At 34.5% G+C, this 26311-nt stretch overlaps 1 protein-coding gene across 1 annotated transcript; it reads left to right on the top strand.

The window, feature by feature from the left end:
* The first annotated feature begins 6421 nt into the window (after positions 1-6421).
* Positions 6422-13737, top strand: LOC128203384 (uncharacterized). The gene is made up of 8 exons (XM_052904789.1): positions 6422-6524; positions 7450-7767; positions 8002-8301; positions 8490-8795; positions 8911-9213; positions 10709-10840; positions 11630-11736; positions 12148-13737. Exons 1-8 carry the CDS (start codon positions 6485-6487, stop codon positions 12292-12294), a joined length of 1653 nt encoding a protein of 550 aa, XP_052760749.1. The 5' UTR covers positions 6422-6484; the 3' UTR covers positions 12295-13737.
* The last annotated feature ends 12574 nt before the right edge of the window (positions 13738-26311 follow it).

Below are 26311 nucleotides of genomic sequence, written 5' to 3' on the forward strand. Positions count from 1 at the left end.
ATTTTTTCTCTTCTCTTGTAAACGAACTCAAAATATTATGGGGTCGCCAGGTTTCCAAAATCCCAAAAATCGTACATTGAATACCTTGAGTATTTTTGAAGGTTATTTGACAGACTCAGACTGTTTTTATGTAGCGATGTACATACAAAATGCGCGTGCATATTATGCTCAAAAGCTTCTACTCTATGTCACCAGTCAACTGCTTAGTCAAGAAGGAACTACACCTGTGTCCCGTCTCTTTGGTCGTTGTATACAATTTAAGGGTGGAATTTCATGTTCTAAAGGCTCTGACTAAGATGTAGTTGACTTGGAGTAGATCTTTTAACATACAAAAGCCCACTAAGTTTATTTACAACTATGGTAAAATCTTCAATTTCGGCTTTGCTGTTTTAATTTAAAAATGATGTATTTTTGTGTTTTTCGAAGACATATCCATACCATATCAAATATGTTTTTGTAAGTGATTAGTAAATATCATTTCACCTACATATTAGGGTAGGTAGGAGTTCATATTTGCAAAATATGAAATAAACGAGTAATGATAAAACATTCAATAAGCATCCAAATGATGAACACGATGAATATTCTTATGCAGTTGTGAAATCCTTCGCATCATACATATATAATCTTCTAAATTATATCTTACTCTACCACTTATTTGTATAAGAAAACTTATCCGGAGAGAAACAGTATAAGCTCTGCTTTCGTTGTTAACCTGTTTGGTTTCTTGGCTTGTCGCAAGCTCCAACATCGGTAACTTCCCTTTGCTGGCATCACGCATATCACGTGATGATGATAAGGAGGAGGATGATGATGATGAGGATGGGAAGAGGTGGAGGAGGATGAGGATCAAAAGCACATGAGAACATTTATTTTATAATAAGATTTTGTATGAAAACAATTTGTATACATGTATACACGTATTTATGCAACGTTTTATTGGGTTTTCATTCAATAGCACTGTTTTCCAAGTTAAGATATGTTATATTCAAATATTTGTTTTGATGTTTTTTACTTATTTTTATATAAAGAAAGACATAACACATATTAAATAAATTGGAGAAATGTAAAATTCATGATACTTAATGAACCAATTAATACAACAAAATACAAACGCTTAAACTGCATGTGTATAAATCTTTATGAATTCTGTCTGCTTGGACATCTTTTTTCAGTGTGACTTTCTGTATGCTCCGCTGTCATGATTTCTTCATGAATAACCCCTAAAAAGAACCAGCTAAAACGATATTGGCCAAATTGTTAAATAATGTAATCGCTGACGGACAACTATTGACTGATCAAGCAATATTTACACCTCAACTTCAATTCCTTAAATGAACAGTTTCCGGTTACAGTCGGGTCGTTCTATTTACAGAATGGGTACAAAAGGATTACTGAAAAGTATTCTTAACAAAGGAAATAAAGCATTTTTTTAACAATTCTTGAATGAAATAATGAACAATTGGTGTAAATATAAAGAATGAAATGTGGGGGCGATGTCGGACACCACACACTTTCACGAGCCCAATTGCGTTAATACCCCGATAATGACATCAATCCCGCAATTCATTCCTTAAATCAACATGGGGAACTTATAATACAATGCCAATGGAAACTACAGAGAAAAGCCCAATCGCAAACGCACTGATCATTCCTGTCGAAAATAGCTGGATTTCAAGCTTTTGCTTTATAAGTTTTGCAAAATAGCATTCCGACGTAGCATTTATCTAAAAAATATATTGTGTTATAGAAAATCAAAGTTAATGTTAATTTGTAAAATATGATCGAAATCATTTAAAACAATGAAAACAATTAGAAAAAAAAGGCCATCTGAAGGAGCATTGTAAAAAAGAAAAATCTGAACTGCTTTGGAAAAACAAAACCCCTAATCAAACTCTGGTAAATACCGCACTGTAATGTTTCATTTATAATAATGAAGTTTATATATATATATATATATATATTTATATATTCAATATTCGTCCTGCCAAGCCATTGAAGCAGTTTGAAGAAAAGTGACATAAAACTCATTAAGTTAGATTTTGTGGCTTTCAAATGAAAACATAATAGAAATGTAGCAAACATGTTTATCAGTTAATGTCAGCTAAATACAGCTTTCCATGAAATATCTTTAGGCTAACTTGTTATTTAACTTGTCGACACTTACAATATTCCCAAGGGATCCCGAAGGGACATCACCAGCTGTAATCAAGTGGCCCTTCTTGATGTCAGGTGAATTTACGTTTTGTTTTATGTGTTTTAATGAGCTTTAATATACCTTAAAATAATTTACATGACGTTGTATGTGGTAGAAGGGCTCTTAAAGTATTCAGCGTCAGTAAGAAACCACACGAGGCAAATAGTCGAATATTAATCTTTTTATAACTGTAACAACTTTAAGTTAACAGGCATGGAAAAATACAATGCAACAAGTGTTTACTTCATTGCATGGTCTGCGGTGTAAGGGAGATAATTATGTACTGGCGCTATTTCTTCTCTTTTAAGGAAAATAATAATTTCAAAAACAGACAAATTAGTAGGACTGTTTTGGGCACTATATCAAGTCTTAGTAAATACAAAAACAACATCTATAATCCGAAATCAGTATGGTAATTCGGCAAAAAAATGCAGAAAAAAAAAATAATCACAATACAATCACTTTTAACAAGTGACTTCAGCTGTTAAATGAATAGAAAGAACGCATTATTTATACGCATGATACAATAAAATGAAATAAATATGTTTTGAGGATAAGTTTCTCTCGCTACAAAAGTAACCAAAAGGCATTAATAAGTGTAAATCCTGACCAAAAGTCTCAGTTCTAATAAAACCCAGTGTATGTTAAGCTAATTTCACAGTACAAAATCAGAAAGATATGTAGGGTGCCTTCTTGGGCGTTTAGGTCTAGACATGATATCAGAACCAAATAGGGGTTTATCTTTTTCATGTGGAGATGATTGCGGTTCGTCAACTTCAGATGGTTGTAGTATATTAGGCTGACTAATGACGATTGGAACTAGACCTGCAGAATAAGGCGGACGTTCGGGGTTAGTCAACCTTGTTCGAATTTCAGCCGGCGCTGCTGGTTGGGAGTCACAGCACTGCGGTTCACACTCGAAGACCGACTCATTATCAGAATCTGCATGAATTATTTGTCGATCCGTAGATTGATATCACTCGGTAATGGGTAACACTCACTTTGCTTCATTTTATAAGAACTAGCGTGGATTTGATTTCCGAAGAATTGGTTAATAAAACACCACTCCATATCACACGATACAACGAGATATCTGTTTCAAACCTTAAGTTTGCTTTTGTCGGAATAAAGATACACTAGGTCAGCGACACGAACGTAATCCGACTGGCTTGTAGATTCTCCAGTCCGCTTTTATTTTTCACTATATGCATGATTTTTGTTGTTTAAGAATGATGTCCTGATCTGAAACTGGTATTTGGTCGTGCGTTAACTGAGATCTATGTGTTTACAGCTCCCGCAAGGAGAGACCTGATTTACGTAAACGCGAGTTGAGCCAAGCAACATAGATAGATAAACCTAAATTTGAGACATGATCCCCACCTGGTTTAAACTAAACAAGTTCACTTTCAAGTTCTTGTACAGCTTTCTCAGCAACTGGATGTTTGTTGACATTCTTTGTGCGTCATATTTCAAGCACAGTGTTAAGTCTTTAAAACGTGTCATCGAACGTAAAGCCACAAAATTATATTATTTTTATTTTAAGCGAGAATCAAGAGCATTTCCTATTGATATCAAATTTCCTGAAAAGCGAATCTGTTAAAATCTAAAAGAATCAAACGTGGCGTATATATTTAACATGCGGTAGAAGACACATATTAAAATAAATATTTAAATAAGTCAGCAGCCGTGTACAACTACCTAACTCTTACACTAACATATATATTTTATGACAATATAAAATTAGTCTTGTACGTTGATTATTAAACGACATTTAAAATTAAATCAGAGTCAACCATCGCCAAATTAAGGTGACCGACAATGCACAACTCGTTTCGAAAACAGATATCCCCGCCATTAATCATCGATAATATCATATGCATAAAGGTCATCATAATGTCAGTATTGTCTGTTAATATTAATATAAGAATGAAATTGTATTTCTTTCAGTGAAATATTCAAGGAATGTAACCCACATACGTAATAAGACCTTTATTCCGTTTGAGATCTTAAAATGTACTCATATGAGGAACAATGTATAGGTATTTCTGTATTTATGGTCGATTAAACATTAAGAATTAATGCAAACAAACTAAAATTCACTAAAGCTTTTCCGCTGTCAAAAAGACTCTCAGAGATAAAAATGTAACTTTGGCATGCGTTAAAAGTTACAGAGATATTATCTATCTGCACGCTAGTTATTGAACGATCAAGCTCCGCCGTCTTGTAACGATCCGATATGGGGCTTAATGTATAGACGAAAGCAAAGGAAATTCTGTCAAACGAGGTACAACTAATTTGATAGCGGTTTGACTGTACTCCCAAAGTGTGTTCGAAGCATTTTATTTCATTACAATAGGGTTCTTGCCCAAAGTTGTTTTATATCCATCAGTAAAATATCCAAAAGGCCTAGAGCATTGTATTTAAAAAAATGCCATCGGAAAGTAACTTTTCAAAATCGCTTTCCGAAGTTATTTTTAACCAGGTTTTCCGATAGTGAAACCTGGTTATTAGTTTGACGAACCTCGTTGTTCGGGCGGGCCGAGCGGCAGGGCGGCCAGGCGGCGTCAAACTCACCTATGAAACTGAATAACTTTAGTAAGGGTTGACATACCTTGACCAAACTTGGTCTATGGGAGGTGTTTATGGAGACCTTTCACGGGATTGCGTTTGGGGTCCCTATGGTCAAGGTCACTGTTACTAATAATAGAACAACGGTTGAAACTGAATAACTTTAGTAAGAGTTGACATATCTTAACTAAACTTAGTCTATAGGAACAGTTTATGGATACCTTTCATGGGATTGCGTTTTGGGACCCTAGGGTCAAGGTCACTGTTACTTAAAACAGAAACACGGTTAAAATTAATTAACTTTTGTTAGGGTCCACAAATCTTGACCAAACTTGGTATAAAGGAAAAAAATATGGATACCTTTCACGGGATTGCGTTTGGGGTCCCTAGGGTCAAGGTCAATGTCACTGTTACTAAAAATAGAAAAACAGTTGAAACTGAATAACTTTAGTCAGGGTCCACATATCTTGACCAAACTTGGAATTAAGGAAGAGTTTATGGATACCTTTCGCGGGATTGCGTTTGGCGTCCCTAGGGTCAAGGTCACTGTAAAAAATGGTTGAAACTGATTAACTTTAGTCAGGGTTTACATATCTTGACCAAACTTTTTGGAAGACTTTATTGATATCTTTCATGGGATTGCGTTTGTGGTCCCTAGCGTCAATGTCAAGTCTACTGTTAGTAAAAATAGGAAAACGGTGTAAACTGAATAATATAGTTAGGATTGACATCTCTTGACCCAACTTGGTATAAAATAAGAGCTTATGAACTTTTTTGGGATTGCGTTTTGGGTCCCTAGATTCAAGGATAAGGTCAATGTTACTAAAAACAGAAAACTGGTTGAAACTGAATAACTTTAGTTAGGGTTGGCATATCTTGACCAAACTTGGTGTAAAGGAAGAGTTAACGGATTCCTTTCATGGGATTGCTTTTGGGGTCCCTAGGGTCAGGGCCACTGTTATTAAACAAAGAAAACAGACACAGGCTGAATTTCTTCTGTCAATCATTAAAAACCTTGTTTCGTCGCATTTCGGCGTTTCTTGTTTAAGATTCAAATATTGAATTCAAAACCTCACAATTTCATTCACTTAGACTGACATATTTTGTTTGAGTAATTCATAAGAGGTTGGACAATAGTTGTAGACATGATTATGTTTACCAGTTTAATCCCATCCCAGGTGCAATATTGATTCACTGAGCGTCCAAGACGGTAACACAACCACTGTTTCAACACATTTATATTGACATTAAAAAGTTTATGGAACCTTCGTCTATTGCCATGTGGCGTTGTTAGTCTCGTTTAATAAGTATCAATGTGTCATGTAACCTTGTGACTTTTAACATTATTTTGCTTAATCCTGGTGCAATTTCTGTTCCTATTAAATTATTTGCTCAACGGTGATTAATCAAATGCTTTATTGCTTTTTTGTTTGTGCATTGTTTTTCGACTATAAACATTTCCGGTCATTGTCCACTGAAAGTAAAAGTTCAACAACCAGCGATAAAAATGATATTGTGTGGTTTTTGTATTGTGTTGTTACATATACTATTGTGGTTCCTTTAAAACAATTGCGACCTTCGGACAATTATTTTTAATGAAACAATGCGGAGTAGAATCCACGTATGATAGAACTAGTTCGTGACACATTCCTGGCTCCCAACATTTATGAATATGTTGCTTTAGGTTATTGCAATGTCGTACATGAACGCGCAGGTGAAATGGATAAGTATTGTCGGTATCATTTGATTTCTGGTTTCGGTAAGTTGTTCGTTTGTTTTTCTAACAACTGATATTATATAAGTTATGTCAATTTTTTACTTTTGTAGTTCTCGCGTTCTTCAAACTTGGATGAGGGTCTATGGTAAAAGAATGTAAAGTAGACGACGAGTACTAGCAGTTATGCTAGAAGCGAAAGTAGGTTTGTTTAATGTGTTCTGGTGGTTTATTGAAATATAACGGTGCATTATATCTCGATAAACTCATCGTTTAAAACACTGAGTTAATCGAAAAAGTAATTTCACTTTTTTCTCAGAGTTTAATTGTTTCATTGTTACAATAGTAACATAAACACTTTAAATGCCGGGAATAACATGCAATGTTGTCATTAAATTTCGGTTCCAGTATGACGTTATTTGGTTAAAATTGTCCTATTTAATATCAATTGAATTGTGCTTTTGTTAAATTATAGGCATGGAATAAAAAGATTTTTTTTATATCGGGTTAAGAATACAAAAGTAAATATTTCGCTTGTGGCAAAACCACCTGTGTCATATTACTTTTGGTGCTCAATCGGTGAAATATATTGCATATCTTAAACTGAAACAACGAAATATACTCCATGCAATTGATACAATATTTTGAAATCGTTTTTAGAACTCGTCTTAGTACCTGAATGAGTTATAAACTCAACAATCGAAGTGGCAGACGAGCTAAATGACCAGCCTGTTATATATCGAATTAGCATCGATTTGTATGGCAATCATGGTCAAAAGTCGGGCATTGCTATTTTACGTGTTGTTGTTTTATTTTAATGTCGGATTGAATATCGATTCCTGACGTGTGTGTTTTTTTTTCAATTGCAAACCCTAACTCCTGCGTTGATTAAAATAACGATATTAATATTCCATTCATTCATCATGTGCTATCTTTGTGGATACATTGTGGCTCCCATCCGATATTTCAGCTCTTATTGGTTACTTCTGTGCAGCAGAGAACAATTATGGAACGATATCTTTGGTCGGGCCAGTTTTTGTGAACAGGGAGGTAACCCTGAAAGTAACACCGTTCTACCCTTGGGGATGTGAGGTAGAATGGAAATACATAATGGAAGGTGACACACGATTCCAAACAATGAATGGGCCAAATGTTACAAGATATTCGGAGAATGGGTCATTCTTTTTGAAATGGAACGCTTTGAATAAATACAACGGATCTGAATTCTACGCCGGATGTTCAACAAACACAACAATAAGAACACGCTTAATACAGTTAAATATGAAGGGTAAATAACGACTAACATTCCAAGATATTAACCAATATCATACTTCACACTTATTATCAAAGTAAAATTTAAAGTGTTTAGTACATTTTTGTTTACTTTTTAATTGGGTTTTATTTGAAGCCTCTTAGAATTAAGGTGTTAAGGTGTATATTGCGTATTGTTTTTGCTATCAATGAACATAAGGTAGACAAATGTTTTGTTATAATAATACATTATTTAAGTTATAATATACAGATATTCCTCGCCAATGTGGGGCTGTCGTTCTTCTTAGCCCGGTTTTTCGCGGCGCCGACGTCAAACTAGGATATTTTCCGTCTGACGCTGCTATATCGCCACATACATTACATAGACGATTATGGAAGAAAAACATCGAAAATATACAGTTTCACAACGGCCATCATTATGTAGAGGAAATAGTATCTGAATATTTGTACATATTAACTATATTCCACTTTAATGAAAGAGACGAGGGATCATATAGTTTAGAGTGCAATGCAGTGGATAGCACGGAACCTGTGCAGCTTTATATTTCAGGTACCTTAATTGTAAATCATCAATAATTCCGGCAATTAGTTTATTATGTAGGCTTGAAATTAAAACATGAGTAATATAAATGTAACAATGATAATTACATAAGCAGTAATGTAAAGTACATTTTCATCAGCACTTGAAAATATGTTGTCATATGCAAAATGATTTTAATGAGTTGTGTTATTTTTCAGAGCGACCGAGTTATCCAGTCCTCGGTCCACAGTACCCCGACTTTAACACAACACAATGCATTTACCAGTATGCAGGCTCCGATGTATATTGCAAAACTAACAATGGATCAGAACCTGTTAAAGTATTACTTATACTTGGACATGATTCATTTGTTCTTCCTGAAAGCAAACAGAACAGAGGGTTGTACCGAATCAATAACGTCCATCAACAAATTGCTGGACTGTCAAGACGGAATGTGACATGTCAGGTTTCTAATGCAGCCCTTGAAACACCCTATGAAGTGCATGGCATTCTATGTAACGTAGGTACGCAATTAGGATATGCATACTTACAAGCTTTGATTCGTTGATTTGTAGAGGTTAAAATTATTGGATCGTATATACTATCGAATGCTGTTAATTCATTGTGTTTGATTTCCAGAGAAAGGAAGCCTGCCTTTTCTCACAGTTCCCGCATTCCTTCATGGAGAAAGTTCTACATCAATTTGTGAAGTGCGCAATGCTATTCCAGCTCCGGTTATTGAATTTCACATTGACAACGTCTTGCTAGCAGATGTTCAACAAATCGATTTATTTAATATATCTTCTCATACGTTTACCAGCACAGCAACGATTGCAAACGCTAACAAAACATGGAATGGAAAGCAAATGTGCTGCACCAGGAAAAGCACGTACAGTTTTGGTTTAACAGATGTGTCAGTATGCAAAAACATTAGTATGAAAGGTAAGTTAAATCTATATTTGATCGGTTTCGAGTATAAAGTAGTTAAATGTTAGAAACGTATGGCATTCTGTCGATCTTGTTGAACATGCATTGCATGCAACTGAATAATGAGAACAATTAAATAATCAAATATACCAAAACGGTCCAATTGGACATAATAGTTATATAAAATGCACCTACATTCGAACTGGTCAATCATTTGAAATTATTAACTTTGTATTATTATAAAAATCCACCTAATTTAAAGGAACTAGCCACCAGATGATACCAAAATCCGTAGATACAGTATTTCCTCAAAGCAAGCCTAAAATTATCAATACGAGCTTATATGATACCGATAATACATCACTTCACATGATAAAAAATATTTTGTCGCCGTCTCAGCTGAGTTTACTCGTTTAAAATAGCGCACAGTGGTTTATAGTCTGTGTGTAGCATGTGAAAGTCACGGGAATAGTACACAAATACAATTAACGACGCTATTTTTTAATTTACTGGTATTTACGTGGTAGACAAACTCAGTAGATTTTGAATAGTAAAATACGCAAAAACTGCGAAAGATACATGTGTCGTAAGCGATGTTAAACATCAGTAAATAAACTTCAATGTACACAACGAATACAATTTTATGTTAGTTTTTGGCAATTTTCTTTTTTGCAAGTATGTTTGCAGGTACGTACTCGATCTTATTTTTTTACTTTCGTTCACCTACTAAAGCCGACACTGACTGATATGTTCATCATATATTTCCATATCTTTCACATCTTTCATTTAGGATGGGTTAAGACCATTTAGTATAAATATGTTTTAATCTACGTTGAAATGTATAGTATCAGTCGTTTTCTCTTAACATCATTGGCAGTTTTAAGCTCAATGACAAAGGGTTTGTATATAACGATTCGAATATTCACTTTTAAATTATACCGAAACGAGGCATCAATTAGTATGTCGTCAATACCACGATAAATGAAAATGGTATTGTGCCACTTTGCATCCCTTATTTTTTATTAACTCTTTTTAGCTGGTTAATAATTCTTAACATTCAGTTTGGTTGAGAGAGCAAGTTCGTTGAAAACAATGTTAAAATCCACACAGTAAACGACTGTGGTTTATTTTTGTGATTTATACCTTCCAAATAGGAGACAATTTCCAACTTAATGTCTCTTAGCAATGTCACTATATTTAGATGTTTTACGGAGTCAATGCAATCCGCAGATAACATGAAGAAACGTGAATTAAATGAGATCGCTACTTTCAATGTGCTTATTAAGAATGTCTTAAGCAAACTGCAAAACTTCATATGCAAATCTGTATGAAGCTCAACCTAATCTGATTGTTGTTGGTTTTTTTAATTAAAAATCAAAGTACGTTAGTTGGCATTCTATTAAATATTAGACATGTAATAAATGCATTAAATGAAGGAAGAAACAATATAATAATAATACCCTAATAACCAAACAGAAGTACGTGTACAGCGAATGCTATCTTTTTACAGAAGTAACAACCAACCCTGCACTAGCTGTAACCGAACAGTGGCATTCGATCCTTTACGCCGTAGCTGGAATTCTTCCAGCTTTACTTGGAACGACGTTTACCGTGCTTCTCTTTCGTCGATGCAAACATCATGGTAATTGTTCAGATTGAAAAGTACACATTGCAGTCAATACCAAACGTACTGTTCACAATCATTTAATTAATTGACAATTATTGTCTAGTTCATTTCTAGGTCGAAACTCAAGTTGAACAATTTGTGATCGCTGTCTTCCGGTTGACATTGTTTTTACTCAACGAGGGTAGACTCATTTCTTATTTAACTGTGGCAGGAGGCATGCCATTGGTAATCAACTATCAACTTTAAGAAATTTAAGCCTTTAATTAGTGTAGTCTCTCTATATATGTGATCCGTGTGGCCACTACAATGCTCAAATCAGCACAAACTCTGTTAATTCTGTTAAATTGATATTGCAAAACCAATGTCATCAAATCGATTATACGATGAAAGTCACATGTTAAGCAACCAGGAAATCTAATCGGAACGTTCCTGCCATTTTCCTTTTTAAAACATCCTCGGATGTTTGCCGGTATATAATAATAATAATGATAATAATAATAAAACATACGATATTGCACACAAATACTCCAAGTTAATGTGCATCAATAATCCTTGGATATATCAGCAATACAATCAGAGAAATCAACTCATTCTATAACGCTATTCTCGAATATTGTTTATCTCACCATGTCCACAAGATAAGTAAAATAATTTAATTTTTGACATTCACTTGTGTGCAATTGCATTCAGTGAGAAGTAGAATGCCGTCTAGTCCTTAGCAAATTACAAATGTTTTATTTTGTTTTAAGTTCCAAGAAAACCGTAAATACATGATTTATAAAATTATTTATATATTTGATACAGAGTCTGAAACGATTCTATGCCGAAGAAGAACTGTCGTTAGAGAGCAGCATTTGCATGTGCATGATGTTGTTCAACCTAATTTGGATACAACTGCCCTTCACAATCTAGTAAGATTCCTGTTATGTATAACAATCTAATGTAATGAACTATAATAATTATATTGGTGCACCTTAGAAATCCCGATTTAAGTTATCATTGTAACAATGTTAATAAGAAAGCGTTTGAAACCGTGAACTTGCAATTGATTCTTGTTTAAAACACTTATTCAAATACATCGTCTCACCGTCTACATAAATGACCCTTTAGGTTTTGGTAAGAGCAAAGACATGATCAGAGCGAGGTATAATCGTTACACCGATTGTAGCTGAAATTGTTAGTGGCTTTTAACCATGCATTTTCTTGCAACAAGTGTGTAATCGTGTACTCGATAGTCTTATTTCTTAAATTATTAAAAAAGGATTAGGAATTTCACAGTGTTTATATTCGTTTGATTGAAAACAGTTTATTTACATTTGTAGGGAGATGTGTCTGCAAGTACAATCGAGAATACACATGTACCATCACTTGTGGATATGGAAGAAACCGAAGACCGTTTATACGACAATGTTTGCCACTACGAAAATGTGAATACCCTAACCGACCACCGAGATAAACGTGTCGGATAAACGAACCCGATGCAAATTATATTTACAATTTCTATGCTATTTGAGTCTCCTATCCCAATATTTATGTAGTCAGAATTTAGTATTTTGGAATTCTCGTTATCATTATTATTTCGCTTACAGTTTCAGTGTTGTTTTTTGTTAGAATGTGTGTGTGTGTGTGTGCGCGTGTGCGTGTGCGTGTGCGTGTGTGTGTGTGTGTGTGTATATTGTTCTTAACTGTGTGTTGTCGTATGAAGCTATACTAGCTTTGCAGTTGTACACGTGTATATGTGAACATAACGCTACTTGTAATTTATGTCCAATTACTTCAGTATAATAGTGTATCTTGAATAATAACAGACAGAGCCCCTCAAATATCGGTTTCATTTGTTAAGTCGTGAGCTGGACGTTGTGCAATGTACGTATGCTAATATACTCATGTGCCTTAAATAGTGTTGTTCCTTTAATGGTTCCTTTAATGGTGAATAAGATGTTACTGGTGAAAAGTTATTTACACCATTAGAAATATATTCACCAATTATTTCATCTTTGTAGATAGACACCTTAACCACTGGACCTCGTGCTTACACGTCATTCCAAACTTGTATTTATGCTAATATTCACTTTGATCAGATGCTCGAGCTTTCGTTTATGATATTCCAAACGTGTATTAAAGACTTACTGATATACAAATTTGTCACTTCCTCGTGCTCTTCCACGTCATTCCAAACTTGTACTTGAAGACTTTCGATTATTCACTTTGATCACATTCTCGCGCTATCGTTTATGTTTTTCCAAACTTGTTCTTGTAGGCTTCTGATATACACATTAGTCACTTGCCCATGCTCTCTTACCTGTCATTACAAACTTGTACTTGTAGGCTTACTGATATTCACATTAATTATTTCCTCGTGCTGTCTTACCTGTTTTCCAAACTTAATACAATTGTGTTTTTATCTGATTATATATTCTGCCTCTTTTCGTACAATGTTCATATTATTACATTCATATGAGACCATAGTTTTAAACCTTTAAATCTTAGACGATTTGTGTTATTAGATGGGTGTTTAGGTAATTTTGTTTCGTATCTGGAAAGAATCAGCATTGATAGTTCTTTTGTATTCATTATCACTTAATACAAGTGTAGGTATCTTCTCGTTGAATACTTAACTCTTAAAGTTAATAATACAGTCAAAACCCGCTATGTCGAACTCTGATATCTCAATATTCTGGCTATGTCGAACTTTTTTGAATGCGTAGAGTTTGTAGAGACATGTTATGTATTTCGGTCATATCGAATGTTCGTAATCTCGAGGTATTTTCAGAGGGTTACAACGATTTCAACACCGAGTTTTTGACTGTGAGTGTAGTTTTTCTTGATTGTATTCAAGTTGATGCGGACTTATAACAGGCCTCTGTGTTGAATTGTGCAATATCGGGACAATGTAATTTTGCGATCTAGTAAACCGGTTTACCCCCAATTCTTAAGGTTAATCATGTTTTCGCTATATGTTTTTTGCGATATTTAAAACATGTGAAACTATGATATATGTGTTTGTTTTCTTTTCTGAAAACATATCGTTCACAAGGTTTCACCAACTTGTCTTTTAAGCACAGATGTGCACAAATTAAAATTTACTAAAGCGTATGTGCATCGTCGTTAGTCTTGTTTTGATATAAAGTGTGTGTATACTATGTGATAAATTGCTCCCTCCAAAAGCAATATTTTACTTCGAATGAAGACTTTAAACAAAGATCTTCGTTCTTTCACCAGAGTTTATTTGAGATTTTAGTTTCCTAAAACACTTCAACAAACCTTTTCACTAAACCACCGCCTGACGTTGCACTGTCAAAACATAATTTTGGAAATAGGAAATCTAATTACCTTATTAGACTCCGGTAATAAAACGAAAAAGCTCCTTAAGCGGCGTAGACTGCCCTTTATTTCATTTAAAATGGTGAAAAAATAAGTAATCTTTGTTTTTAATCTTCATTCGAAGCAAAATGTTCCTTTTCGATGTAGCAGTTATGACGTAATATATCACGTGGTATACACACACTGATATAGTTGCCAATGCGAACCGAAGATAGAACGAGGTTAACATCGTCTAGCCTACAACTACAAACAGTCAAATAAAACATGTTTTCATACAGCAACCCATAAATTCGGCATTGACCGGTGGTTAATGTTAAGGTTCTATCTTTAAAATAGGCGCAGAGAATCAACAATGTAACAAAATTTACCCGCATGACTTTCGTTACACGGAGATTTGCTTAGTTTAAGCCTGAAATACGATACAGATTTTACTTTTGTTCGTACATTGTCCGAATAAGTCTGTAATCCGGATGGTTCAGTGCAAAAAACAGGTATGCAATTTTCTACAAAATATTGAATAAGATATTTATCCCTCGTTGTAAGATTCAAGTAAAAGTTAGGTGTAAAACAAAAGTTATGGACACATTTCAAGGCGAGTACCATGTTTAAATAAAATATTAATAAATAGCGCGATGAAGTTACAAATGTATATATCAGCAAGCATACAAGTGCATGTTTTGAATGACATGTACGATTACACGAGGATGTGATCAATGTGTATATCAGCAAGCATACAAGTGCAAGTTTGGAATGAAATGTAAATAGCACGAGGATGTAATGAATGTGAATATCAGCGAGAATGCAAGCACGAGTTCGGAATGGCATGTAAGATTTTATTTTATTTAAGACAGCCTTTTTTGCAATGCTGTTATATATGCAAAGACAAACACAACGGTGGCTTTTAATGCTGATATTTGGAAAGGCAACACGACATGCCTTATACATTATAAAAACGTATTTAAATGTCATTCTATGAGCATGTTTCTGCGATGCCATTTTGAGGATATGTGTGGTCTAGTAGTTAAGGTGTCTATCTACGAAGAGGTAATTATTGGTGAATAGATCTGTAATTCTGTAAATTATTTTTAAAAAGGTTTGTTATAATCGCCATTTAAGGAACAACGGTATTAAAGGTACATGAGTTTATTAGCATATGTACATCGCACCGCGTCGACCTAACGACTGAATAAATGAGCCCGATATTTGAGAGGCTCTATCTGTAATAACTCAACATACAGTATTTGGACTCAAGTTATTAGACATGTATTACAAGTAGCGTTGTAATTAATATATACACGTGTATAACTGCAAAACTATTAAAGCTACATACAACAACAAACAATTAAGAACAATTCAGATATACACGTTCTAACAATAAACGCACTTAAACTGAAAGCAAAACTATTATTATGACAATTCCAAATTACAAACATCTGACTTCCTAATAAAATTTAGATCGGATACTCAAAAAATTTATATAGCGTGAATATATGAATACTTTGCTCTCTAACTGCTGTTCTTCTTGGGCGTAGAAGCGTTTCATATACTGTGTCAAAATATAAATGATTAAATGTTCGTATTCGCAAAGGACACGACGGTATTATGTCACTCATCTACTTGCCATTGCACTCAAACGAACGTCAACTATTCGTGTATTTTATTTCTTTTGTGGACATTGTGAGGTAAACAATATTCAAGTATGGACTTGTAAAATATTTGGATTCCTCTAAATGCACTGCTAGTATATTCAAGGAATATTGATAGATATCAACTTAGGTGTGAGTATGTGTGTGCTATGTAATATGCAGTTTATATCCATTAAAAGGAAAGCAGTAGATTTCTTGGCAATAGGAAGACTTCGGCCATTTTCCATCGAAAACAACCTTAAACGTATATGGATTCAGTAGTTAAACCTTTAGGACTTTACTTACTTTATTTATACAGAGGAATATTATTTATTAGTGCAATAAAAAACTTCACTGGGAATCAATTTGAACTTGATAATACAAATAACACGTTCAAACAATACAATTCATTGTTCTTCTTCTTCTTCTTCTTCTTCTTCTTCTTCTTCTTCTTCTTCTTCTTATTATTATTATTATATACCAGCATACATCCGGGATTGTTTTCGATGTATAATGACCGAAGTGTTCCGATTGTATTTCTAGAGCTCGGTCTGTTGATATGTTTCTGTAGCTTCAATTGTATTATCAATTTAATGACATTGGTTTTGCAATATCCATTTAATAAGTGTATCTTCCCTTCGATCTAGTGTCCTGCTAATGGTCATTACAAATACTGCCAAACTGGTTGAATATCTTCAAACTTTAATCATGATGTTTCGTATGCATGGAAAAGATGTGCTGATTTGAGCAGTGTAGTAACACACGCTTCACATACATGTGACTAACATACCCAAGAATGAAAAATTTGTTAAAGTCGCCATTTGATTACCAATGGCATGCCTCCTGCCAAAGTAAAATGAAAAAAGAGTCTACCTTAGTAAGACTGAGTAAAACAATGTCAACGGGAAGTAGACGATCGCAAATTGCTCACATTTAGTTTCGATTAACCGAGTTAGATGGTCAATAACTCATTGTATTGTGATAAATGACCAGATAATTTTTTATTGATTTGAATGTCTAATTTTCAATAAGAACAATTACCATGAGGTTTGCACCGACGAATGAGAAGCACTGTAAACGTCGTTACAAGTAAAACTAGAAGTATTCCAGCTACGGCGTAAAGGACCGAATGCCACTGTTGGGTTACAACTACGGCAGGGTTAGTTGTTGCTTCTGCAATTAGATAACATTTCTTGTACACGTACTCTAGTTTGTTTATATTGTTCCGTCCATCTTTCAATGTAATAATTGCATGTTTTATATTCAATAAAATGGTAACTAACGTACCTCAAACAGTTTTTTTAATCAATGAAATATTTATTTTTTTAAATCCAAAAACAATCACATTAGGTTTAGATTCATTATGAGTTGCATATGTAAGTTTGCAGTTTGCTAATGTCATGCTTAAATAATACATTGAAAGCACAAGAAATATGAATGCTGGCGAAAATGTATGAATGTCATTTTCGTGGGAGTTCCTACCTTCAATATTATGTTTTAAATAAAATCGTTTAATTTAAAAACAACAACATCAAAGGCATTTCATCCATTAAAATGTAACCAATATTTGAGCTGTTAATTACGAACCATCTGTTATTGTGTTTATAACAGTCAAAGAATATCTCAGAAGCTCGTTTGTTTTCCAAGCGTTGCAAGTGTATATGTTTTTGCCAACTCGCATAACTAAGTGTTAACAGGCATTCATCTGTTTTGTTACAAGTCTTCATAACAGTACTATTTTCATCTTTCCACCAAAACGCCCATTGTGCTATAGCATTGTAATCATCAACAAGACATTTGACGGTCACTGTAATAGCGGGATATAAATGAACAGGTGATGTCGTGTTCAAAATCAAAGTCGGGTCACCTGAAATGTAGATTACAAATTATTGAGAAAGTTATTAAGTAAAACGAAAACACAATTAAGAGAAAATATCACTATCATACATTCTTAGATTGCTTTTATCGTTTTCCTGTAACAAGTAAAAAAAACACATCGCATAAAAGATATTAAAATATCTTATATATAAAGTACATTCCGAAATACGGATCCCTTCGGAAGAAGAAAGGACATGAAAATAGCAGTCTTGTTTGTTTGAGAGTGTGAACGAAAGGCGAAAAATAAATAAGACTGAGGGCGTACCTTGAAACGATACTGTATAATTTCTATTTAAATGAGATGGGAAATGATCGCATCTTGTTGCACATGTAATGGTCCCAGCCATGTCTTTAGTAACATTGATAAGCACGTTGGAAACAGAACGGTACTTCCCACTGTCACCATTTGCCCGTTTGTTCCTTCGAATGTATCGCATGTTATCGGTTCCACTTGACCATACAATTGTGCAATTGTGCAAGGCGGATTTGATTCATTCATTTCACAAGAAATAGACATGAACATTGTTGTTATATCCATGTATTTTGTTTACCGACATCGAAAGGTCCGACGGCGGATCTGAAAACAGAACAGGATTAACTCTTTAATAAATGTGACTGTTTTATTCAGAGAATACAAATATGTCGTATATACACACTCTAGTTGCATTAAGCATGTATCTTCCAATAATCCAAACATTTACTATAGGTTTATTTGGTATGCATTATCTCGTTTAACATTACTAACCTTTACTCTTAAACTTACTTATTAATATGTTTGCAGACTGACTTATCTGTTAAACCAATATCATATATGATTTTCCTGGTGCAGCACATTTCTTTTCCATTCCACGTTTTGTTAACCTTTGTCACCTTTGCTAAACTTGTAAACGTATGAGATGATCCATTAAATGAATCGGTTTGTTGAGCATCAGCTCGTAATACAGTATCAACGTGTATTTCTATTTCCGGAGCGGGGATGGCATTGCGCACTTCACATATTGTTGTCGAACTTTCACGATCAATGAATTCAGGAACTATTAGCACGGGCAGGTCGCCTTCCTCTGGAATTGAAACACAATAATTAAACAGCCAATTATACTTTGTCAACGTGTATTTCTATTGCCGGTGCGGGGATATCATTGCACACTTCACATATTGTTATCCTACTTTCTCCATCAATGAATTCAGGACTATAAGGACGGGCAAGTAACCTTCCCTTGGAAATGAAATACAATAATTTAACAGCATTCAATATTATACAATATGTAATTATTTTAACCTCCACAGAAAAACATATCATAGCTTGTCATTATGTGTAACCTATTTACTTACCCACGTTACATAGAATGCCGTCCTCTTCGTAAGGTGTTTCAAGGGCTGCATTAGAAACCTGACATGTCACATTCCGTCTTGACAGTCCATCCATATGTTGATGAACGTAATGGAATCGGTACAATCCTTTCTTTCGTTCGCCTTCAGAAAGAACAAATGAATCATTGTCCAGTAAAAGTACTACTTGTACGGGTTCTGTACCATTATTAGTTTTGCAATACATATCGGAGCCTGCATAAACATAAATGCATTCTGTTGTGTTAAAGTCTGTGGAGTGTGGACCGATTACTGGGTAACTCGGTCGCTCTGGGAAAAGCAACAACGACAAACCATTAAAATCACTTGGAATACCATATAACCTCTCAAAATGCAAGTCTAAACTGATGGTTTATCACATTGCTGTGCATGCATTTATTATCTGGAACCATCAATCATCCTACTTGCACTTATATAGTCCATTTTTATTCCAAACTGATGTACCAAAAACAAAGAAAAACAGTATTTAAAAGTCAGAATATTCGACGAAGTAAAAGCAAGGTACCTGGAGTATGAAGCTGCACAGAATTCGTGTAGCTATCTGAATTGCAGTTTAACTTATAGGTTTCTACATGCCTTTCGCCAAAGCTAAATATAGTCAATATGTATAAATATTCAGAAACTTTTTTCTCTTCGAAAGACCCTGCTCGTAGATCTATGTCCATAAAGCTGTTCTTCCATTTTCGTCCCGTGTATGTTTGGTGCTGTATAGAATAATCAGACGGAAAATATCCAAGTTCGACGCGTGCTCCAACAGCAACCGGACTTAGAATCACAAGAGCTCCACATGTTCCAACAATATCTGTTAATTATACCTTATTTATTAACTTAAATGTCAGAAAAAGAGATATTTTTGTTTGTGTTTGCCCATAACCACAAATAACTCTGTAAAGTGGAAATTTAGAACTTTCGAATTGTCAGATTTTAACAATGAATTTTCAGAATAATCTGTAACAGAATTTAAATAAATTTGTGTGAACTAATTAATTAGACAACGATCCAGGAGCTTTCCACATGTTTAGCTTATTATAATTTACGAGTTTATTTTATTCAAATAAAAATGAAAAGAATAAAAGCAGGTGTTGGTGAATACGGGCCCAGAAAACAATATGAGTACACGCGAAACTACATGGATAGGCAACGGTGGCAAACAACCCCCCATTGTTGTGTAAGAAGACTTTAAAAAATAAAACCCCAAATGACAAACAAGGAGGAAACAAAAATACAACACACATACTTTATGGCATTAGATTTGGGTAACCGCATTAAACAGTTTTCGTTAGTTTACCTTTCATATGTATAGGTACCATGCGTGTTCTAATCGTTGCGTTTGTTGAACATCCGGCGTAGAATTCAGATCTGTTGAATTTAATTGAAGCCCTCCATTTCAAAAAGAATGACCCATCCTTCGAACATGTTGTAACATTTTGCCCATTCATTGGTTGTAAGTGTGTGCCACCTTCCTTTATGTACCTCGATTCTACCTCACATCTCCAAGGGTAGAGCGGTGTCGCTTTCAGTGTTACCTCCCTGTTCACAAAAGCGGGTCCAACCACTGATATCGTTCCATACTGGTTACCGGCTGCACAGACGTAGTCAACAAAAGCTGATAATGATGTTGTTAACAAATTACCAGCATCTCACCCTCAATAACGACTCAAACGATCATTACTCTATTTAAGCATTCTAATGAAATATCATATGTTTATCTATAGGTTGGACACTCAGGTTATAGCTATGAAACATATGAAATTATCTGAATGTTTATAAACATAGTAGTATTAAAGATTGCATTGAATTTTCTACTTATTTTATCTGTTTAGCATTACAATTATTACACATAAAAAGGAATTAAAACAAAGAGTACTCGTCGAGTAGTGTATTAGTAGTTATGGCATCAGTAATAGTAGTAGTAGTAGAAGTAGTAGTAGTAGTAATAGTAGTTGTAGTAGTAGTAGAAGCAGTAGTAGTAGTAGTAGTAGTAGTAGTAGTAGTAGTAGTAGTAGTAGTAGTAGTAGTAGTAGTAATAGTAGTTGTAGTTGGAGGAGGCGGAGGAGGAGGAGGAGGGGGAGGAGGAAAAGTGGTAGTAGTAGTAGTAGTAGTTGTAGAAGTAGAAGTAGAAGTAATAGTAGTAGTAGTAGTAGTAGTAGTTGTAGTAGTAGTAGTAGTAGTAGTAGTAGTAGTAGTAGTAGTAGTAGTAGTAGTAGTAGTAGTAGTAGTAGTAGTAGTAGTAGTAGTAGTAGAAGTAGTAGTAGTAGTAGTAGTAGTTGTTGTAGTAGTAGTAGTAGTAGTAGTAGTAGTAGTAGTAGCAGTAGCAGTAGCAGTAGCAGTAGCAGTAGTAGTAGTAGTAGTGGTGGTAGTAGAAGTAGTAGTAGGAGTAGGAGGAGAAGGGGGAGGAGGGGGAGGAGGGGGAGGAGGAAAAGTGGTAGGAGTAGTAGTAGTAGTAGTAGTAGTTGTTGTTGTTGTTGTTGTAGTAGTAGTAGTAGTAGTAGTAGTAGTAGTAGTAGTAGTAGTAGTAGTAGTAGCAGCAGCAGCAGCAGCAGCAGCAGCAGCAGTAGCAGCAGCAGTAGCAGTAGCAGTAGCAGCAGCAGCAGCAGCAGCAGTAGCAGTAGTAGCAGTAGCAGTAGTAGCAGCAGTAGTAGCAGTAGCAGTAGCAGTAGCAGTAGTAGTAGCAGTAGTAACAGTAGTAGCAGTAGTAGCAGTAGTAGTAGTAGTAGTAGTAGTAGTAGTAGTAGTAGTAGTAGCAGTAGTATATAACAATTCTTGTCTAATATTAGAACTTTTATGATTAAAAGGGTTTTACTTATCCAACAAACCTAAAGCGAGCACGGCAAGTTGAGCACATATAAGCATCCATTGTCGTGGCATATCTCCTCTTATTTATTTATTCATTTTTTATTTATTTATTCATTTATGCGAGTAATTTTGTTTGGTCGTATTCATTTGTAATTGTGTGTCTACGTGTTACTTAGTATTAAAGAAAAAAACCTTCCATAGAATGTCCATAAGGAAAGTTTGTGTTGTTCGCCGTTTCTGTCCATAATTGTTTAACTAGATTACCGGAAACGCTAAACCTTGACAATGAGTTGAACTGATGTTACATTTATGTACATGAAAGAAGGTTTCATCCGCAGAGATACGCTTTATTCTTTATTCATGTGATTTATCATAACAAGGAAATAATGTTGCATCATTGAGTTTCTCAAACCGCATTCGAAACCATGAGTGAAGTTTTCCAATGATCCAAAATTTGAAACGCTAGCGTGCGTTAAACGTTACAGAGATGTGATCAATCTGCACGCTAGATATTGAACGGTTAAGCTCCGCCGTCTTGCAACGCTAGCGTGCGATAAACGTTACAGAGATTTAAACTATCTGCACGCTAGTTATTGAACGGTTAAGCTCCGCCGTCTTGTAACTCTTGCGTGCGTTAAACGTTACAGAGATGTTATCTATCTGCACGCTAGTTATTGAACGGTTAAGCTTCACCGTCTTGTAACGAATCCGATATGGGGCTTAATGTTTAGACAAAAGCAATGAAAATACTATCAAAAACATTTTATAGTGGCTTTACAGTATTCCCCAAGTGTTTTGAAAGCTTGTTTTCATATTTCTTATTTAAGTAGATTGCGCTGCCCATTGTTATATTATATCCTTCAGTAGATTACCTAAAAGGTCGAGACCATAGACTTTTGTATTTCAAAAATCGATCGGATAATTTTAAAAATCATTTCCCAATGGTTATTTGTACGATTTAATTTTTGTATTCAAAACTTCACAATTTCATGCTCTTAGACTGACACCTTTTATTTGAGTAATTCATTAACGTTGGGACAATAGTTGGAGATTTGATCATGTTTCTGATAACCCCATCCCCAGTAAAATATTTGTATTCACTGAGCGTCCAAGACGGGAACCTTCTCGACACATTTACATTGGCAACTTAATGGATATATGTAACCATTTTCTGTTTCCTTGTGGCGTTGTACGTATCGTTGACAAGTGTCAGTTGCGTTTGTTATCCTTGTGACTTTTAACATAGTTGTTTTCTAATCCTAGTGCCATTTCAATAGTATTCAATTTATAATTTGCTCAAACTTGATTAATATATATACATATTTCAATGCACTTTAATGGTAATATCCACATTTTGAAGCATCATGTGCAGTTATATAAATGGACTATCATATATATCATTATTCTAAAGCATTGTAAAAATAATTTAAGTATCACTATTTGAAATATAAAATCAAAATAAAAAAAAAAAATTCATTTCTATTATAAACTTCAAGAACTGAACAGCAGGACACTCAGATCTTAGATCTGATATACAGAAGTCAGCAATAAAAAACAAAAATCAATACACAAAAGTGGTGTACTATACATTGATTGGGGGTGGGGGTGGTTGTCACTTATTGAAGGCTTCAACTAGGCGTTTGAAACAATATGGGATAATCTCTTTTTAAGGTCTCATGAGTGTTCATGAGGATGTTGACCTTGACATAAAAACATCAGGGTAAGTTCTAAACTCAGATCGAGAGAAACTCAATTAATAACTCGATGTTTTCTTACTTTATACTGTAGATACTGTGGTTTATTTTAAAAACCTGCCAGACATGCTCATGACTGCTCCCTACTTGCTGAATCAGGATCCCGACCCCTCGTGCGCCTGGCAGTGTCGTGGGGCGCGTGCACTACCCGTTTCGGCGGCATCGTCTGCGCTCCAGAGCAAGGGCCAACTTGGACCTGAAATATGGGGAAGTATAGCAAAACAATTAAAACATATATCACAAGTTAATACATTTACATGTACATGTAAATATTGAATTATTCAGTACAAATCGGAAACTCTGTATCGTGTGTAGAATAAGACGTTTTATCTATTTAATAGTTGTTATACTGGTACGTGATGAAACCGGAATCCAATCCCATTCAAGATCCAATGCATTCGGAACTCCTCGGCCATTTTATCGAAAACAACCTCGGATGTATTTGGACGGTTTACACACTCAAAAAGTGGTACGTTTAAGTCCGCTGCAAGTAGATCGCGTAGTAATTTATTTAGCTGTTAAACTTTGTGACTTAACTCTTGGGATTCTTCATTATGTTTGCTATAATACAATTCAATGACAATAAATTTAAACTTAGATCAATAAATACAACTCTAAAACACTACATTTAACTAATGATATAATTCAAAATTTTACGAACTACTTCAACAGATGTACCGGCATACATCCGAGGTTGTTTTCGATAAAATGGCCGAGGAGTTCCGAATGGATCCAATGAAAACACACATGTTTGATTGTATGCATATTTGAATGCACAAGATAAAAGGTTTAAATTTTAAATTCTGATGAAATAAATTTAAAATTGCCGAAGTTATAGATACTTGAACAAAAAATAAATGAAATGAAAATTCAATTGAAATCCGATTTCGGATTACATGGATCCACTGATAATTCACATATAATTTTAGAATTATCTTCGTAGTTTAGTTATATTGCGAAACACTTCGTTCTGTGTATGCACATTTGTTTATTGTATGAGTGTTATAATGTACAATACCTTATTTCAGATATACACAACGTCCATAAACTTCCAGGCTATACTACGATGAGCCATTTTGTGTGTGTTTTATAGAATCACAATTAAAACACACACAAACAGTTTTATATCATCGATATACATGTATCATATTTGTATTCTGAAAAAATGTTTGCTTTTTACTTCTATTTACTTTAGTTATTGGTTGTTTTTACATGTTTATTTATGTTTATGCATAATGTAATATAGTGGCTTATGGGACATTATGTAAATGTAGTTATCTAATTTATTAATATTGTATTTATTTAAAAACGTTGTGGTTGTCTTCAAACGACTCGGCTAGGGTTTCGTTTATATCCAAATGTGACTTAACAGATTTAGTAAAATACATGTATGTTTATTGTTGAATACATTCAAAATCAAGTGTTTAAACGGTTAGCAGGCAATGTTTCTGATACAATTGTACACGGTTAATGCGTAATGTAAACATCCAATGGTACTACAGCTTAATTCTGATGAGTTGACAGGGTGTTACTTATTATTTAACGATGTAGATCCGCAGATTTTTTTACCCAGTACTTGTAAACTAACCCTAAATGACCATAAGTAATGATATAACTGTCACTTTGTACAAACAAATTCAGAAACGGTAACTTTGCCTTCGAAGCTTGAATGCCATTAGGCGTATGTGAAATCGTATAAAAACTGAGTGTTCCAAGAGAAGGGAAAAAGAGGTGAAGAGAGGAGTTGAAAAGCATTATATAGCATATTGAAATGTTGAAGAACAATCTATATGAAACGTTTTATTCTTGGACTTGTAAATTTGTTATTGCACATTTAAGTTCACCTGTTATAATAATCATACAGTTCATTTATCAAAAACATACATGCAGTTGCATACAAACGGACAGACAGCTTAACTCATGATGTAAAATAATTTGTTTTCGGTGTACAAAAAAATCAGTATGTTTCCGGATACTAGGAACAGGGGTTACATAATTGTCGGACAATGCATAATGTTGGTTTACAATAATGAAAAACAACACATATACAAATGAAAGGACAAATGAAAGGACGTTGAGGGCGAATGAAAAGAACACTTATTCACAATGGTACTTCGTGTTTGAATAGGAATAGTCTCGGCTTGTGAACAACAAGCACCGAACATTTAAGAAGTTGCCGTGCAATGAATATAACAATTATAATATTTAAAGTGGTATATCGTGATGATGTGCACTGCCATCCGTACTGAGCTTGACTCTGAGCTTGCACTGTCAACTAGTAATGGTCAGTAATTCTCGGCGTGTACGTACGCATCCAACACCGGACACCTGTCGTGCACTGTCTACCAAAATGGTAATGGACAGTAATTCTCAGCGTGTGCACATCCAACACCGGACACATAAGAAATTGCACGATCACCAATGATGGAAGTGGACAGTAATTCTCGGAGTGTCAATCGGTGGTCTTCTTGAAGTAAGTGAAAATATTTTGACTTTGTACTTAGCCAGTTGACATGAGCTATTAGGCTGTTTCGTTGTAGTCATTGTTTTTTCGTATTGAAATATTAACCAATTATAAAGTGTATTCCAATTTTCATACAATGAAAAAATAGTAATAAGTTGATGTCTGTTCCTGTTGTAATTACATGAATTTCTGTATTTCCAGTTAAGTCACATACCGGTTTTATCCGTTTGTGATAATACGTTTTGCCTTTTGAAATCGCGTGCGAAAGCAAAATGGT

This window comes from Mya arenaria, chromosome 9 (genome assembly GCF_026914265.1).
Source record: "Mya arenaria isolate MELC-2E11 chromosome 9, ASM2691426v1".
In the NCBI taxonomy this organism is placed as follows: Eukaryota; Metazoa; Mollusca; class Bivalvia; order Myida; family Myidae; genus Mya; species Mya arenaria.